General features: G+C 33.5%; 1 protein-coding gene across 1 annotated transcript; it reads left to right on the top strand.

Moving 5' to 3' along the window:
- Window positions 1-1615: 1615 nt before the first annotated feature.
- On the top strand, window positions 1616-2877 carry LOC120086373 (glycosyltransferase family protein 64 C3). The gene has a single exon (XM_039042990.2). It carries the CDS (start codon window positions 1842-1844, stop codon window positions 2838-2840), a length of 999 nt encoding a protein of 332 aa, XP_038898918.1. The 5' UTR covers window positions 1616-1841; the 3' UTR covers window positions 2841-2877.
- The last annotated feature ends 17779 nt before the right edge of the window (window positions 2878-20656 follow it).

Raw genomic sequence — 20656 nt, 5'->3', positions numbered from 1 at the left:
AAATAGCTCACAGAAAAATGAAAAATATCCTCATTCAAATTCGGTAGACCATAAATAAGGAAAGTAGCCTAGAGAAAAATAAAAAGACATAATATTTCAAATAAGAAAAGAAATATTGTTCAAAACAATATTCTGTGAGACATATTCTAAGACATCATTGAATTGACCCAATGAGCAAATACCAGAAACCTTAAACAAATAGATAACCAATTATACATCTCTAACAATCTTCTAATTCTCCTCGTCGTTATTCATGTATTGATGTTTAATTAGTTATTTTCATATTTCATGTTAAGGCTATAAATAGCCTATATAGGGTTTGTAATAGATTGAATATCAATTTGAATATTGAACTTTGCATTCTCTTAGAGAGTCCTCTCTCATCTTGGGATAGACATCCTTTGCTTGGCCATGGATTTGGATCAATACCTTCCTCTACATAAAAATATATATATATGTATGTATATATATATATAGGAAAAAATATCTTTATGGCCCCTAGGTTTTGAGAGTTTAGTTTTTATTTAGTCCATAAGTTTTAAAATGTTATACATTTAGTCCTTAAACTTTGAGTTTGGTGTCAATTTAATCCATGGGTTTTAAAATGTTATAATTTTACCATTGACATTTGAGCTTGACGTACTATGATCGCCTTCTCATTCTCGCAGGCGTTCGTGATAGCCTTAATAGAGACGAAAGTCGGCCATAGTGATTTGGGAGTTCCGTGTGGAAGGGCTCCCTCTGTATGTGTTGTCCGAAAAAAGGAGGACTCAATGGTCTTCGAGATGCAATAAACTGATCTTTCAACCTTTTTCCAACAGGTTTCTTATTCATTATTTCTCCCACACCCATAGTTTAGTCAAGTCAGATTACGCTTTCTTAAGAAGAAGAGCACTGGAAAGTCAACATCAGCCTATGATTCCCATCAGGATTTTGTCCCAATCTGGTCCTTATATTTCAAAATTACATTTTTAACATCGGTTTTTCACCAAATAATCATTGTTGTCTTTAGAGTTCTTCTATGTTAATAAATTAAAAATCGTTAAAAGTTTTATAATTAATTAAGTTTCTTATCACTTTTAAAATTAAATTTAAAATTTCATTTCATGATTATTTTTAATTAATTAACAAAAATTGAGGTCAATGATTGAAAGTGAGTATTTACCGAAAAATTAAGGTTAATCTCGAAACCCAATGACCAAATTAAAACAAAATTCAAATAAGGTTAAATTTATAACATTTTGAAACTTGAAGACTAAATTGAAATGAGGCTTAAAATTTATGGACTAAATGTGTAATCTTTTAAAACTTAGAAACCAAATAGAAACTAAAGCAAAAATTCATAGACGAAAAAGATATTATTCCTAAAAATATATATCAAATCTCAATCTCTTTCCCATTTATTTTCTCCAACTTTCCCCAATATCATTTCCTTTCTCTCCCCTTCAATATCATAGCTTCATATCTCCTCCCTCCACTCAAATTTTTCAAAATCCTCCCCCAAATAACTTCTCTTTTCCATACATATTATGACACCTCATCATCCAATATTCGTTTTCATTTATTTTCAATATCTTTATAAATTATTTATATCTTCGGATTAAATTTATAATTTAACCTATTATCATAGGAACACTTTCCATGGGTTGCTGTTCACGTTCTTCCCATTTTCTTTACGAAACAGAGTAAAGTTTACGCATCAGCTTATTACTTACGATGTCGTTTAATGAGAAAAATATAACAAAATAAATTAAATTATTATTATTTTTTTTTAAAAAAAAGAACTAACTGCGAATAAGATAATATTTCCTGCTTCTTGCTCAAGGCAGAAACAAGTGAAGATGAACTTCCACTTTCTAACGATCTTAGTCCTCCTCCTCTCTTTCTCCACCGCCGTGTCCTCTCTACATGAAGAAACCGCCGCCACGTGCGCCGCCGCATCCCCACCGGACCGACGGAATCTACGATCAGATCAAATCACGGTCCTCATCAACGGCTATTACGAGTCCCGCATCCCTCTCCTCCAATCAATTGCTTCCACGTATGCCGCATCCCCATTTGTACACACAGTACTGATCCTATGGGGAAATCCCTCAACCTCAACAAAAACCCTAACAAAATTGGCTCAAAACCTCACCACAGGACCCATCTCCCTAATCCGCCAATCTTCAAACAGCCTCAATTCTCGCTTCCTTCCTCGAAAATCCATCCAAACCGGCGCCGTTTTGATCTGTGACGATGACGTCGAGATCGACACATCGTCCCTCGAATTCGCGTTTAGAATTTGGGGGAGAAACCCCGAACGACTTGTCGGCTTCTTCGTCCGGTCCCACGATCTAGACCTCTCGAGACGGGAATGGATCTACACCGTTCATCAAGACAGGTACTCGATCGTACTCACGAAACTGATGATTCTCAAGACGGAGTATTTGTTCGAGTATTCTTGTGGAGGCGGAGCGGCGATGGCCGACATGCGGAGAGTTGTCGATCGAGAGCGTAATTGCGAGGATATCTTGATGAATTTCGTGGTGGCCGACATGTCGAACGCTGGGCCTATTATGGTTGCGGCGCAGAGGATCAGGGACTGGGGAGACCCACGGAATGATTACGATGATGAGAATGAACGGCTCGGATTGAGGGAAGGGGTTAGTGAGATAGGGCTGAGTAATAGGAAAGGGGAGCATAGGAAGAGAAGGGGACGGTGTATAACGGAGTTTCATAGACGATTCGGGAGGATGCCGTTACGGTATAGTTACGGGAAGTCCGTTGACTCAGTTGGCGAACAGGCTTTGTGTAGAAAGGGAAGGAAGTTAGTCCCTTGTGATCAAAATGTACTATGAAAAAATTGAAATAAATTGTATATATCTTTTGAGAAAATTATTCCATTTATCACATTATACATGCACTTTTTTGGTTCACACACATATATATATAAACTCCTAAGTTTGATGAGGTTGATCATAATTATTTATTCCAAACCCATAATTTCATCTCATTAAACATTAAACAGCAACTAAGTAATATAATGTATTTTTTTAAGTTAAAATATTTTTTATTAAGTTATAAGTTTTACTACTTGAATTTTTAGATTTGTTGTTATTTGATCTCTGAAATTTTATAAGCGTAATTAGGTTCCAAACTTTTAATTTTGTGTTAATTAGGTTCCTAACTTCAAAATGTGTATGATAAAGAAATTGACTTTCAATTTTTTGTTCATTCTCATACAAATGCTTTAACCTAAAGTTTCATCTCGAAACTAATTGAAAATGAGAAATGTTTCATATATATTATATATATATTTTTTAAAAAAATCATATATATTATAGAAACGGTGAGGTTTCAGTGTGAAATCTTAACAATTATGTTTGGTTTTCCATAAATTTAAGAAATTTTCTTGCTTTAGTAAATAGTATCAATATTTAAAGGTACGGAGTTATTTTCAAATGACTAAAATCACTTTTCGATTAAAATTAAATGATGAAATTATTTTTTAGAAAATTTTTTAAATTATTTAAAACAATGAGTTGAAATGTACTCTAATGTCATTAAAAAATTTGTCCCACTTTCTTGAAATGTACTTCTTTGAAGTTTAAGGGTTCACTTGAGAGTGATTTAGAATGAATGAGAGGATGCTAGAATCATTTAGACCGGAAGAATTACTTGCCCTAAAACCACATCATCTCTATTTTGATGAGATGATTTTATATATAACATGCTTTTTAGGGGTATTCAAATAATCTGGTAACCCGACCAATCCGGATTACCCAACCCAAACCGCAAGGGTTGCGTTGGATTAAAAATTTTTAAAAATATTAAATTCGGATTGGATCTCGGATTAGCCATTTTCAGGGTCGAGTCGACCCGACCCGAATATATATATATATAATGAAATAAAACATAAAAGGGTCGAGCCCCAGTGGTTGCACGCACGCCATCCGGAGAATATTTTTTCTTTTTTATTATATATATATATATTAAAAAAAAAAAGAATTGTTTTGTCCATCCACGCATACCGCACTTGAAACCCTTGTTGCGCCACTCCCGTCGCTTCTCCCATCGCCATCGCCAATCGACTCCCACACTTCACGTCTCCGCCTCGTCAGATCAGATCCATTCTCCGTCTCGTCAGATCCGGTCTCCACCTCGCCTATTGCTCCAAGCTTCATGAACGACTCATCATTAGGGGTATTTTCTTCAATAAAGCAAGTAGATAACATTTGTTACATTTTGTTGTAGGGAGATTTGTATGGATGCCCTGAATTTCAAATCAAATAACATTAATTTTTATTGTAGGGAGATTTGTATGGATGCCCTGAAAAGATAACATTTTGTTGACATTTGTATGCATTTTGTTCATCAGATACTTATGTATGCAAAACGTTAACATTTGTATGCATTTTGTATGCAAAACGTTAGTATGCATTTTGTTGACATTTGTATGCATTTTGTTCAAATATCATTTTGTTGACATTTGAAAAGATAACATTTTGTTGACATTTCAAATCAGATACTTTTGTATGCAAAACGTTATATAGCCTTAATTACAAGCTTCACGCCATCCGTTTAACCGTGATTGATTAATACATTTATTTTTGTTCAATCTCGCAGTATCTTGAGAACAGTTAGATAGATTCTTCAAAGTTGTCCCAATGGACAAGGAATCAGACACTGCCGAATCACCATTTTCAAACTTTCACGTGAGTAAACTAATTTAATTTTTATTGTGTAGTGTGTACATATACTATTTATGTGTGATTGATTAATGATTAATCTTTATACATGAGTTGTTTGTTTATTGTTGTTATGAGTTAATTGAGAAGCTAGTGTTTGTTTTTTTTTTTTTTTAATTGTATAGATAGGTGTAATTAGTTGTTTACTAGTTTCATTTATTTTATAGATGGACAGTAGTAGTGGTAATGCAAGTGGAACTGGTAATAATGAAATGCCTCCTCCTCCTCCTCCTCCCCCTCCCCCTCCTAATGTTAGTCAAACTCCTAAAGATATACCACCTCTACCTCCCAAGTCTAATAGAAAGAGACCTAATAAACCAACCTCGTCTGTGTGGGATCATTTCACAAAAATGGAAACAAGTGCTAATGATGGAGCTAAGTACAAGTGTAACTATTGTGGTAAAGATTACACATGTGATAGTAATACTTGTGGAACTAGTACTTTATGGAAGCACTTAAGAAATCAATGTAAAAAGTATCCATATAAAGAAGAAGAAAAAGGATAAACCACTCTAACTCTCGTACCTTCAAATGATGGGAAATGAGTCATGCTAGTAACTTTGTGACGACATTGTTTAGCCAACAAGCGTGTAGACTAGCATGCGCTAAGATGGACTTCGCTACAAAATGTGAACTACATGGTCATCCTTGTACATTTTATTGATTATGAATGTGTTTTGCATAAGAAGATTTTGAGTTTTTGTCAAGTTGCTAATCATAAGGGGAGACTATTGAGAAGATGATTGAGAGTTGTTTGTTGGAATGGGGGATTGAAATTTTTTTTCCCATCACCGTTGATAATGCAAGTTCTAATGATGTGGCTATTTCTTACGTTAAGAGAAGACTTAAAAGTTGGAAATCGGTTGTTTTAGATGGAGAACTATTACACATGAGGTGTTGTGCCCATATTATTAATCTTATTGTGAATGATGGACTGAAAGATATGCATGATTCTATTGCTAGTGTTCGTAATGCTGTGAGATATGTTCAATCATCACCTAGGAGAATGGAAAAATTTAAAGCTTGCATGAAACAAAAAAAAATTCAGTGTAAGGTTCTTGTTTGTTTAAATGTGGCAACTAGGTGGAATTCTACTTATTTAATGCTTGAACATGCAATTAAATTTGAGAAAGCTTTTAGAACTTTAGATGAGGAGAAAGAAGACTCAGATTTTGTTGATTACTTCGAGGAAGATACTGTGGAAATAAAAGATTGGGGCCCCCAAGTACATCTGATTGATTGACTGTAGGTGTGTTTATTAAATTTTTGAAGAGGTTTTATGATACCACCACAACGATAAGTGGATCTTCATATATGACTTCTAATGTTGATTATAAGGAAATTAATAAAATTTAGTTTGCTTTAAACAAATGGAGCAACAATACCAACTATGTTCGAAGTATGATAGCTATGAATATGAAGACCAAGTTTGATAAGTATTGAGGTTTACTTGAAAAAAATGAATAAATTGATGTTTGTGGCTATGGTGATTGATCATTGGTACAAGTTAAAGTATTTGAATTATTGTCTTTCCAATGTTTATGACAGTGACGTGGTTAAGAATATGGTTGAGAGTATGAAATTATATTTGTATCGTCTATATGACTTTTACAAATCACATAATACTTCACTTTGAGGTAGTCATACTACCAATGATTCTCAACAATAAAAAAATGTCAATAAAAATGAAGATGATCATCGGGTGGACGAAGATATAGATGATCCATGGATAACTTTTAAGAAGTTAAAGAGAAGAAGAAAGTTCTTTGGAAGTGGAGAATGATTTGTCTGACAAGGTTATAGAAGATAAAGATGATTTTGAGATATTGTATTGGTGGAAAATGAATGGTTACAAAAAATTGTTCGAGATGTTTTGGCAGTTCTGATATCTACAGTTGCTTCTGAATCTGCGTTTAGTACGGGAGGGAGGATTCTTGATTCTTTCGAAGTTCTTTGACTCCAAAAATAGTAGGCGGCTCAGTGTTACTAGATCTCCATCCACAACTTGAAGAGTTAGAGACTTGGAAAAATATTGAGTCAGGTAATTAAATGAATTTTTTATTGTACATATCTAACAAATTAATATATTTAATTTTGCATGATTTGTTTTGTAGAGAGTCCATCCTCGTCTGTTGTTTTAAAATAAAGAATTGAATTTGGAGCATAATGATGATTTTAGTGGTAAGTTTTACTACCATAAGATAAAATATTATTATTATTTCTAAATGATCCTCTTGGTTTAATGTATTTGTAATTTTTTTAGGAATTGAGAAGTGAAGAGACTAAAGAATCAAAGATGAAGAAGAAAACTCACTCAAATCATTCTTCATGCTCATGGTGCTTTTGAATAATTTGGAATTTTATGTAATAAACGAATAGTTATTATTAAACTTGGATTTTTTATTGAACTTGGAATGATTATTATTGAACTTTGTGTCTTTGTGTAGAGACTTTGAACTTGAACATTTGAATTGAATTATTTGAGGAAGTTTCTTTTGAAGTTTATATTGAATTTATGGTGGTTGTATTTTAATATCAATGCTAAAATTTCACATAGATTACATGTTTTTTATTATTAAATTTTTATTAATTGATTTGATATAATATATTTAGAATTAGTTCACTTCTTTAAATATGAAGGTTTATTGATCCACAAAAATCAAATCATTCAATATAGAAGGATTAAGGAAGTATTGAAAAAACAGTCAAATTAAAAATTAAAAAAAAAAACGGGTGACCCAACCCTGCCCAATCCGAAAATTTTGGGTTGGGTTGACCCTTAAAAAATGAACTAATAGGGTTCATTATTAGCCAATCCGAATTTTTGGGTTGGTTCACAAAATTCTTCCAATCCGGCCCAACCCGGACCATGTACACCCCTAATGCTTTTTTTAATAGTAACTTCAATTTCAACACTAAACACACATTGTATATTGAGAATCTGTATGAATGATTGACTCTCAACTCCCTTAATCATTAATGACCCGTTCTCTAAAAATAAATGAAAACTAACCTTTTGCTTATGTTAAAATGCACTTATCACATTTTACATAGCATTAGGTTAGGGACGTCTTGCCTAACTTGAGAGTCATCGAAGCATTGACCCGATTAGTTAGACTATCACGATTTTCATTTTTTCTCACTATTATGCCACTTGGCCTCGCAGGAGCCATCTAACTCACTGTGGACTATTTTGTATACACTAATGCATATATTTTTCGTTGTTAATAAAGCTATTGTGTGACGCATTGATTTTTTTCACTTAAAATCACCTGGCTGTGAAAAAAAAAACAGTATGTGTCCCTCGCTTTCCAAGATACTTGAGGATGTTTTTAACGGCAATGCAGTGATCAAATCCTGGATTAGACTAATATCTATTGCCTATCCCCACCACATAGCAGATGTCAGGTCTAGTACATAACATCACATACATCAGGCTACCAACGACCGATGCATAGAGGATCTGTCTCATTTCCTCAACTTCTTGAGGTGTCTTAGGACACTGTTCCTTAGATAAAATAATTCCATGCCTGAAAGGCAGTAAACCTATTTTAAAGTTCTATATCGAAATTTTGACAAGTATCTTGTCGATATATGATGATTGAGACAATACCAACGAATTGTTCTTTCGATCTCTAAAGATTTGAATGCCCAGAACATCCCGTACATCTCCCAAATATTTCATTTGGAATTCAGACGCTAGTCAATTTTTAATACTAGTTAACTGATGACTGAAAATTAGATGTCAATTACTCGACAACTAAAATCCCTTGGACACAAAATGTGATGCATGTTCTTAAAGTATGCGTTGTTTATCATGTGTCGTGGTTATGCGTTGGAATGACTATGCATTAACAAATGTATGCGATGACCATGCGTCCTATCAAAAGTTTTCTTGTACTTTCGCCAAGTATAACGCAAAGGCAAGTTTCTCGAATGATCCGAGGTCAAACTCAGGAACTTGTAGCTAGATGAATGCGGTAATGTGCATGTGGCGGTGGAATAGAAGAATGGATAGGAGGTTTCTATGCTAACACTACTCCTACTCCTAAGTAACAGACAACGCAATGAGAATATAAATGAGAGGTAGAGACACGACAACTCTTGATATGAAACAAATGGATGGGAAAATAAATAAAATGTGGAGATGTCTTCATTGCAATACTTAAGAGTGACCGTAAGGGCAACCTTAGTCAACGCAAGCCATGCGATCATGCTACACATACTAACAGCCTAAATCTAGGACGTATGCTGTATGTATGCATAAATGTCGAGATGATCGCATACAACCACTATATCCTACTTCCTAGACGCAGCCATTTTCCTCTCCATAGGGTGCATACGCTGTATAATAACAAACGGAGCTTATTCCTAAGTCCCCATTCTTGTTTATGCAAACCTAATCTAGCCCTCTCAAGCATCTATTCTAACCTAGCTCTCTCGATTCTTAGGATCTTTCTTTAAACTCTCTCCCGAGCAGCTCTAAAGGTGTGATGGGCACATACATAAGATAAGGTAACTACACAAACTTGGCCGATGCAAGATTATTCCTATCTCTAGTGAACAATAACTTACATTGCTTAACGCGACCAACCACTTACCCTCCCGGGCAGTTGGTTGTTGTTGACTTTACTCATAAACAAGAATTGCGTTAGCCTATAGACAGACATTGCTACAACTTCACATCAAGGAAATAAGGTTTTCTCACACACTCACACAGCGCACACCTCTCGGTGGTTCACTACATGTTTCATATCCTTAATCCACATGACTAAGTATAGAATACTCTATCAATCTCACTAAGTGATGCGATGAAAGTTAAGGATGCTCAGTAAAGAAGATGGAGATGGAATTGAAGGAAACACAAAAATGCATTGAGCACATCATGTATTAATTCCTTAATCACAAAATTTAATACAATACAATGTAAGAAAAGAAAAGAAAATGAAATGACCGGCTGGAAGCAATGACTTCCTCCCAGCGTATGTGCGTCAAGGCTGCCAGTGGTGCCATGGATGGACAGTGAAGCTGACTCTCTCAAGATCTAGCTCTAGTCAAAGGCTCCAGTCGTCACTCGGAATGGATGAGGGAGATGAAGAACTCTCAATCTTTCTTCTCACGCATTTGTCTGGATCGTAGGGGAAAATCCTGGATGATCTGACATTCTACTCATCGGCTTCTTATATAGAGCTTAGATCGCCGACAACATTAATGGACTGCTCTGATTCTGACATTTGCAGTGCATTTAGTCCTTTCTGAACCTCTGCTGCTAAGGGCGTGGTAGGTGAGATGTCAACATCATCTTTTTTATTTTTCCGAGAGATGCGTTGATGCGTTCATTCCACCAACCTTGCGTTAATCCCTTTATCATGCGTTGTCGTGTAGCCGCAATTATGTAGTGACCGCATTCATTTAATACTGCAACTTCTACACTATGACCACAATCACTTGATGAGCGCAACTCCCATGCGATGGACGCATGCGGCTGATTACCGCAACACTATGTGTTGATTGAATGCTTTTGCCTTTGTGATGGAGAATTTCTCTACATGCGGTCGTCTATGCAGTAGTCTGACTTCCACGTTTGCGTCAACTTTTCGTGTTAGCTAAAAAAATAGACAATTGAGTGCATAATAACACATAATAATGGGTTAGCCGAGATTTATAATGTTGAACGACGCAAGCTCATTTTCTCATGAATTCCTCTCATAATTGTCGCATATTCTGCTTAACAACCTTCATAATTTTAAGTAAAAGGCCTAAGATGACATGCGTTTCTACATGTCATCATTAACATGCCTACATCATTTCCAGTGAGTAGGATATCGTCTACATACAACACTAGAAAGGCTACTTGACTGCTGATGTTCTCTTGTAAATGCAAGGCTCGTCAACATTCTAATAAAAGCCATAAGATTTGGTCACGGTTTCAAATCTTATATTCCAAGATCTAGAAGCTTTCTTTAATCTATAAATGGACAGATTAAGTTTGCAAATATTTTGTTCTTGACCTTTGGTTATAAATCCCTCAGGCTACTCCATATAAATCACCTCCTCAAGATTGCCATTTAGAAATGCAATCTTGACGTCCATTTACCAAATCTCATAGTCATAATATGAGGAAATGGACAAGAGGATTTGGATAGACATCAACACGATAATAGGTAAGAAAGTCTCCTCATAATCGACTCCCTCAGCTTGGGTATAACTCTTTGTCGTAAGTTTAGCCTTGAAGGTTTGTACCTTCCCATCAGCACCCAATTTTTTTCAGGTAGATCCACTTAAAACCTATACGTTTAATACCATCAGGTTGATTTACAAGATCCCAAATTAAATTGAAGTGAATGACTGCATTTGAAGATCCATAGCTTTGATCCACTCATTTTTGTCAACATCCTTCATTGCCTTCTTGTAAGATAATGGATCCTCAACATCTCCATTAATTACAATCACCAGGATTTCTATTAAACCTATATAACAAACAGGTGGGTTTGCAACCCTCCCATTACATCAAGGTTCCCTCAACACTTGAGGTTGATGTGACCTACTAAATGAATCAAATTCAACAACTTTTGTTGAGCAATTGGGTGCTTCAACAACTCTTGTTGAAGGTTTAGTAGTTTCACAGGAAAATTCATTCAACACAATCTTACTGGGGGGCTTATACTCCCTTATGTAGTCCTCTTGTAGAAAGGTAGCGTTTGTCGACAAAAATACCTTATCCCTAGGATCATAGAAGTAACTACCTCTCGCTCGTTTAGGGTAACTTACAAATAGGCACAATTTTAAACATGGTTTCAATTTATTAGGATTTGCCTTAAGCAGATCTGTTGGACGACACTCTAATACTTAAGTTAGAGAATGAAAGAGTGTGGAAGCTAGAGAGTTTGAGAATAGGACTCAAGTTACATCATATGAAGTTATAATGATTTACTTATGGAGAAAGTTAATCTGGGTTATTCCTTTGGATTTCGAAGTCACCTTTAGGATAATTTAGATCATCTCACGGACCAAGGGGCATGTTGTTGGGGTTGATGCCCTAAATCTCGTAGGGTCCTGTAGTTTGTAAACACCCGTATGAACAAATATTCTGTGATTTATAATATATGATATTTTATTCACATTGTTAATGAAATATATGATATTTTAGTTGCATTAATCACAAACCAATAAACTAAGATCCATGGTTATCGTTGTAACTTAAACATGTATGTGGAGACATATAAGTAGATCGTGTTTAAGTGATAACCTAAATGGTCTGTAGTATATGGATAAGGCTAGATACCTTATCCTTGTGACTCTATGAGTATGACGCACTTTATAGATCTTATAAATGTTGTAAACTGCTACAAATGATTTGATCCTGATCATTCATATATTAGACATGCGAGCGAGGATATTCTATACAAAGGAATTTGTATAAGATCAGACCACGAAATGTTTAGTCTCGTTATATAACACCGTTCATAATTGAGACTTTCATTTCACTAGGATGACCATAGGTAATATGACCTTAATCCTGAGTGGGTTTTGAACTCTTGCCTATGAGGGCGGTCCTTTGATTTGCATGGGTGAGAGTGGCTAGATCGCCGGCTCAACAAACCTACCGTTTTGGAGATTTGTCTGATTGAGGAGCTGAGAACTTAGTTACACAAGATGGAATTCAACCCTTTCCTGAAGCAAGGGTAAGTAGATAAATTTCTCCCTTAAGAATTGATTCCGGATGTTGAATAATGTGGTGTCACACCCTCTCTTAGCCCGATAGGAGTTTACTCATAGTGGGACTATGATATATTGTTCATTAGAGGGATCAGTGATACTTAAGAAGTTAGATATAGCTACAGGGGCAAAACAGTAATTTGGCGTAGCTGTACTTACGAGCAATTTATGAAGGGTCATTGTATTATTGATTGGTTATATCCAATGGACACAAAAATGTATCTTAGTGCAAAGTGTGCAACTGTCGGTCTTTAGTGGAGTATCCGACAATTAATAGATGGTGGACAATGTGGTTAAAGTGTTTAATCAGTTATTCACATACCGTTGAAACTTCAAACTACAGGTCTACAAGGTCCCTTGGTAACTCAATAGATTCAAGTTGAGAATAAGTTTTTGGGTTAATTTGAAATGTTCAAATTAACAAGAGGGAATTTGATTATATATGATATAATTGAATTAATTCAATTATATATGGTATAATTGATATAAAGTATTTGACACATTATTGTTTGATTGGAGGAACTAATATTTGATATGAATCAAATATATTTTCTATAATAAGATTCACAGTAATTAAATTTAATATAAATTTAATATAATAAGATTTATATTAAATGCCATAAAATAGAAAAAGATCTATGGTTTATATATTGTATATGATGCAATATTAAAACTATAGTTTATAAATATAATATGATAAATTAATTATCATATTTATGTATAATTTATTAATTATATGATAATTAATTTCTTTTTCTCTATAACCACCTTTAATGGGTAGTTATACGATTTTATGGCAAGTTGGGATAAAATAAAATTGTTTTAATTTTTTCTCCTTTGTTTTTTTGTTGGGGTATTTCTCTAACGTCATTATGTGGAAGCTTTTTAATAAAAATTGAAAAAGTAAGAAAGATGTTAAAAAAACTAATTTTTAGAAAAGTGGTTCGCTTCAAAAGACAAAACATTTTATGTTAGAGTTAACATATTTCTTATTATAATTCATACACGCTTCGAAAGACGAAGCATTTTATGTTAGAGTTAACAAATTTCTCATTATAATTCATACATAGATTGAGAGCCAAGAAAACCACGTTTGGATTTTATTTAGTGAAAGAATAAGAAAAAAAAAAAAAATTTTTTAGTTGACACATCCTTAACAATGAGGTCAATGTTTCAAGGTGATATAAATAAAAACAAGTGGAATTAGAGTATGTAGCAACTTTTCAGGTTTTATTTGGATATGTGGCAAAATAAAAAATTATTACAAATTTTAGCAAATCGGTGGGAAATCAAGTGACCTGACCTTTTTATATTTGTAGTTTCTCCCAATATATTTGCGCATGCAGTGTAATTATAATATTGGTAATATCAAAATTTAACGATTCTTTTTTGTGAGGCATACCAAAGATTTTCCTCATTTAAACATGATATTTTTCATAATTGAAACAAAAGATTTTCCTCCATTTAAACAATCTATTCTTATTGATTTTCTCCCCAAATATATATCTTACATTATACGATAATACGTAGAAAAACAAGTTATTAGCTTCTTATTAATAATAATCATGAAAAATCAATAAAAAAAAATGCATTAACTTAAGAATGAAATCATGAAAAAAGATCATCAATTCGTTTAGCACTTGTAAAACTAGTTATCGTGAAAAATCTAAATTCTAACATCTATAAATGCCTTATTTTTATACAAAATAATAAAAAATTGACTAAGGAAGTTGATGTTGCTTTTGTTGAATGCATAAGAAGATCAGACCAACCTAATTATGCGTGGAAATAAGAACCACACGTTGAAAAGAATCATGAAGCAAAGAAAATGGCAAACACATGGGTGATGGCGTGCCTAATTAAAGCGCAAGTTATGAGCTGATTTGAAGAAGATACGATAGAGCCAATGAACCTATGATGTGAGGAAGGTGGCACAGAAGGACATGAAATAAAATGCAAAATGTGTCCAATAGTCATTACAAAGAGAGCTGAAGAATTACCAAGTGAACCGTATAAATAGCTCTAGTCTCACACACTAAAAAGGTCCTGAATTTTCCTTAACTTCCTCTCATCCGCCAGATACTCTGCTTATTCTTTACAAACTCCATTATCTTCAATCACTTTTCGAAGAATTCTAAGTAGAGCTCAGTCTTCTCCTTTGATTAGAGGGAAAGAGCCACCACCCATCTCAAGCACAAGTGTAGCAGCTAGCCATAGAAACCAAAGGGAGTATGAGATTATGACCAACGACTTCATTCTTATATTCTCAACAGATCTATTCTCTTGTTCTCTCTTGAGTTGTATTAAGATATTAACATTATGATACACTTATTCTTAATATAAATCATGATCTCCATCATTTATCATTCATCCATGAGTTCATTTTTCTCCATCACGAGTTGCTAAATTCTTAATGGGTTAGGAAGATAGTAAACTAACATTTGCATGAGTTTTGCATAAATTGAAGTTCATCTTCTTTAATGTGTGCTTAATTTATTGCTTGATCCATCTGATCAATCGATTTATGTTGAAATCGCTAATTACTTGAGAGAGTAAGTACCTATGAAATCGTTAAACAAAGAAAGAAATGGTTTTAGAGATAAAGTTAATATTTTGTCTATTTTTAACTTAAGCATGCGTCTTTGAGATAAGATTTATGCGGCATAAAATACTAAGAGGCGACCACTTCATTTTAATACGTTAAAGACATGAACGGATCCTTATGTATAACTCGGGTGAATGTTGGTAGATCTTCTCAACCCTACTTTATTCATTGGTTCTCATTCATTCAACGCAAGCTGTTTATAATTGTGCTGCATCTTCACCTTCAACAGATCTCATTTCCCTCATTCAACACACAATCATTCCCACTTTCCACGCATCACACTTTCATCATCATTCTCTCCATTCACCTTCACCTTCTCTTTTCATTGCGTTTAAATATTTTTCTATTTTATTTGCACAAACCATTATCAATCAAATTGATTAAATTCTAGTTTGAAAAATCATTAGGACCTACAAAAATTAATTGTATTAAAGTCTTTATGTTCGACTCTGGACTTGCAGAGACACTTCGATCAGGCTTATACTTGGGTTTGATAGGAGAAAACCTATGTAACTTAAAAGAATAATAGAAGAATCAATTAATCATTTTAATCAATACTACACAATACAACAATTTATCTTTTGTTATTTGTATTTTTTGCTTCTCCAATATTTGTTTCAATCTTGTTACTAGACTATTTTGTTATTAGATTCAGTTTTATCTTATTATTTTTCGAATTGTTCATGTTTTTTTCATTTATATTGTTATCACATTTTATCTCATTACTCTCTTCTCCTTTCCTTTGTAATTCTTAGTTTTTGGGTGTATTTTGATGTTTGTAAAGTTTATCTTGGACCAATCTCATGGCTAAGGTGAATAGCTAGGTTAGGTTTAGGTGAAACCTATGGATTTAATGTGAGGATTTTTGCTTTTAATCTATATTTATTATTTATTTTTTATGATTATGGAATGAATTTAAACTTCTATATGCTTGGGATGTATGTTTGATATGGCCAATCTTCATATATTCTTTGTTAGGCTAGGAGTGAATGCATTTATGTATATGAATCTCATTGGAGTAAGGGTTAAAGCATACTTGTTTGTAAATTTTAGGTTGTTTAGGACAATCATTTCACAAATTGTATGAACCTAAAGTAATTATCTACATAGATTATTAATCGTCTTAGTTGAACCCATTGAACCTAAAGCAATTGTTTATTTGTTATGGACACTATCGAATCCAAATGATTAAGTAATTATTCTAATTAAGAACTAATAAGGATAGATGTGAGATTTCTGTAGACGGTATCAAACCTAGTTAATCGAGCATATATTTTAATTAAGTAATTAATTAGTAATTAGGGCGCTTGTCTTGGATTTCTGAGCAAGTTTACTAAGCACATTAATTCATGAGAAATAATTCTTTAGAAACTTATAATCAATCAAACATTGGGTGGATCCTAAGTCTTGGAGCTAGACGTTTTTATTTTTCTTACACTATAATTTTCTACAATTTAAATTTTCACATTTTATTTTCCTAGTGTCGACACTCAATCCATTCACCCCCTTCGTTTCCACTTTAGCTAAAAATCCTAATTAGCTTAAGGGCTATATTTACACTTCCCAAGAGTTGATTTGATGTTACCATTTGTACTACTTAGTAGTGCAAGGAGTAGTGATCAATAGTTATAAATTTTATTTTATTTTTAGCCTGTTGCAAGCAACGCTAAAAGATTAGATCAATTCTTTATGGGTTCCTAAAGATACCCACATCACTATTTACATATATAATGCAATTACATTTTATGTTAGTAGTATATTATCGACTGTTTTAATTATATTTAATCGGCCACCGATTCCTAATTTTCCTCCCTATTCAAATTTGAATTTACCTTTCATTTTTCTCAAATTTCAAATCTTTTTTCTTAATTTATCTTATGTATCTGTGATATCTTGAGATCCAAGCAATTTAAAATATTTTAAATTATTGGATTTTAATTTTGGAGGTTGAGCCAAAATTAAATATATTTTAGAGAAGAAAATTGGGGTTTTGATTTTTTTTTTGTTAAATATATTGAAAATCTTAGTTTCGAAGGGGAGAAGGATAACTTTGACCTAGTCAAAGTCAAAATAAAGTCAAGAGAGGGATTTAATTTGGCCAAGAGGGGGAACCAAAGACTATCTTCTCCCTCTCTTGAATTCTCATGCGGTTGGAAATCGGTGGTCTCACTCTCCTTCAACAATACGGTCGTCGCTGCCATGGACATCCGTCGCCATGACTAGCTTTTGACAACCACCACCATTAGGTCACTGGTCTCTGTTGCAGACGCACGTCCTCAGTGTCTCTATTTCTCTATTTGATTCTCCCTCTACCGTCGACCTCATTTCCGCAGTCGCATGCCCACCACCCTTAACCATCGTACTGTAGCCACATAATTGACCTCCTCCACCGAAGAAGACGTAGCTGCCACCAAATGGTGTCTGTAAGGGTTTTAGTTAAGTGTTGGGTTTCTTTTGAAAGGTTTTTGAGCACCGGCTAAGATTTTGGCCAAATTTTAATTTACCCAAAATGATTGGATTTTAGATTCAAGATTTGGAGTGCATTGTGTTTCGAAACCATCTAGGACCATATTCGGTGATTTTTGTACTTTGGAACTCTTTCAGAGATTTTGACTAACATTTGTGATTGTATTTATATAAGTTATTGTCTCTTAGAATTAGAATAATTATAGATTATTGATGAGAAAAACATTGATCATTAAAAGATAGGGCAAAATTACCTTCATTGCATTTGTTGGAATTCAAAACTAAGGGTTATGAAATTTCTTTCCATCATTAATGCAGTGAATATATAGAAAGTAAATAAAATCAAAGAAAAAAGAGCCATGTCAGACACATAGGAGGGGACCACTGGCAAGATGTCTAACGTCTCTGCCATAGTCCTGTGTGGCAGAATGGTCCTAGTGTCCAGCCATATACATAGGTGGCTCTGAAAAAAAATAAAAAAATACAGCGTATTAGAAGAAAGTACTGATCGGTGAAGAAAATATTCTTCCATTTCCCAAGAGAATTTTTCTCGAGAACCACCTCCATCCTCCATGGTCGTTGGGAAGAGCTTGAGAGAGTTTTTCTCCTCAACCGTCCTCCATGTCCGCAGCATGGTGCAAGCAATAAAAACAAGTCCAACTGGACGGGAAGGAAGAGATTATTACCGGCAACTTGTTTTTATTTCATCCATCATTTCTTTCTATCTCTTTGATTTTATATTCTTGTATTATCCATAACATTGTATTGGACTTTTTCATAGTTAATATATAATGACTTCCATCTTTATCTTCTCTTTCGTTTTTACTTTTCTTCCCATCATGAGTAGCTAAATCATTAGAGGGTTGGGGTGAATTTAGCATCATTCAAGCAAGCATAGTAAAATGTAGAAGTTCGTTTTGCTTAAGGCGTGTTCATTTTTTATTCTTGATCCCATCTAACTAATCAGACCAAGTGGTAACGGTTAACTACTCAGGAGAGCAAGTGACCATAAATCTTATTAAACAGATATATATATATAGCTTATTCATTGAGAGGTGGAGTCTATTTGTGGTTATGAACTTGAACTGAAACTTAAAAATATGTTCAAATGATTGATGTTACTCTTCTCCAACCCCCCTTTCTTTTCATCTACACTTTTCCTTTATATTTTCCACTGTTGCTAATTGTGCATACTCTACATCCACTCTTCATCGAGAGATTTTATTTAATGTACTTTTATATTTTCTGTGACACAAAACACATTTTACAAATTATTGATCACTTAACCATCGAATCCAAGTAGGAAACTATTACTTAACTAGTTGAACTTTAATAAAGACTTTATGTTCGACGTTGAACTCATTAAAAATTACCTCTTATTAAGTTTATACTTGAGCTTTTTAAGGAAAAAAATTTTGATTTCTAAAAGATTTTATACACGATTATTTGAGTATCACTGTGAGACAACAATTTATCAACATGCTATTTGTTTTTAATGTTTAGATAGGGTGCTTTTGCAATTTGCAAGTCGTTTTTTAAGGATTGTCCCTTTGCATTCTCATTCTCCGTTGTACTTAATTTAAGAGAGTTTGATCATAATTAATATATTTCATTATTTAAATATTTTCTATTTATACAATTTTAAAATACTTTTACTATTTTTTCAAATGAAACATTAAAATTTACAATACCTCTTGTCAACCATAAAAACAAATCATTAGTTTGAAAGATTCTTATAGTGGGTTTTAATTTGATAAAGGAAAATTGTTAAGAAATGAAAAGGTCCATTCATTTTAGATTTTATATTCTTTTTTAGGCTATCATTTCAATATAGTTGGTGAAAGAATTAAAATATCTATTAACATAACGAATTAAATCAACTTTGATGCCGTCGAATTGTCATTTGACAAAATTAATTAAGTTGAGAAAATTAACCAAATGTCATTTGACCGAGTTTAAGTTGATAATATAATGTGCCAACATCAGCTATAAGGTGGAGGTTTAATATATATTCACATATTTTCTAAACTCATTCCAAGACTTTTATTAAACTTATGGCCTATATTGACAATTATGCCAAGGAGAGTTTGATAATTTATCTTTTTTGAAAACAACAGTAAACCAAATGCTATTTAATGAGATGGACTTGTGTGCTTAATACCAAGTCAGAAGACAGTTAACAAAAATCCCGATGGCGGCAGCTTCGGCAGCATACCTAGTTTTTGCCATTTTGGTGGCTTCAATTTCTCCAAGCTCACCGTCGAGAGCGTCCTCCGTCGAACGCTACGCTTACCATCACCCTTCTCCTTCTCTACCAACGTTTCACGATCGAAGAATCCTCTTAAGTCACAGTGGCTCTCCCCCACCGTGGCTGCCGTCGACCGGATCCCCCTTGAAATCGTTCCGCCGTCTAAATGCTGGCCGTAAATATAAGTGTCCCAAAGAATCTGAGAAACGAGTGAAACATCCAGAGAGAAGTCAAGAACCTTGGCCGAGGTGCCCCATCCCTGCATCGCCGCCACCTCCATTCTAGACCTACTCTTACAAGTGCATGGAATTTTTCTATTCTACATTTTAATAATGTCTATTCAGACTCTTATATTTGTCTGGATTATATATTTTACTTTTATGTTTATGGTTATTTTAGGCTTTTCTTAATTAAAAAATTACTTTTTATTTTATACTTAAAGAAGAAAAAAAAAGAGATTAATAGGTCAAGAGAGAGATTAGTTGGAGACAAATCTGTGTGTGAGAGGATAATTTATATGATAAAAAAATGATGTTAATTATATATATATAGATATGTTTATTTAATAATATAATAAACAATGTTATTGATATCTTCTAAGGACACGTTTGTTTCACAAATACTGTCATGGGATTTTAGATAGACATTTAATATCTTTATTTGTTTCTTAGATATCACTTTCTCATTATTATCCAACAAAGTTTAGAATCTATCTAACATGAATTTTTTAATATACTTGTGCGATTTTTATATTTGAAAGATTTGATTAATTAATAAATTAATACAAATTAATCATTGGGAAATTCTTATAAATAAGAAAAAAACCAATAATATTTACACTTTATAGCAAAAATAAATTACAGTTTTTTTTTCTTTTTTTTTTTTTAA

The sequence above is a fragment of the Benincasa hispida genome, chromosome 4 (genome assembly GCF_027475165.1).
Source record: "Benincasa hispida cultivar pf3 chromosome 4, pf3_genome.v1.1, whole genome shotgun sequence".
NCBI classification, from domain to species: Eukaryota; Viridiplantae; Streptophyta; class Magnoliopsida; order Cucurbitales; family Cucurbitaceae; genus Benincasa; species Benincasa hispida.
Note: the sequence above shows the minus strand (reverse complement) of the source record. Positions and strands in the feature narration are given on the sequence as shown.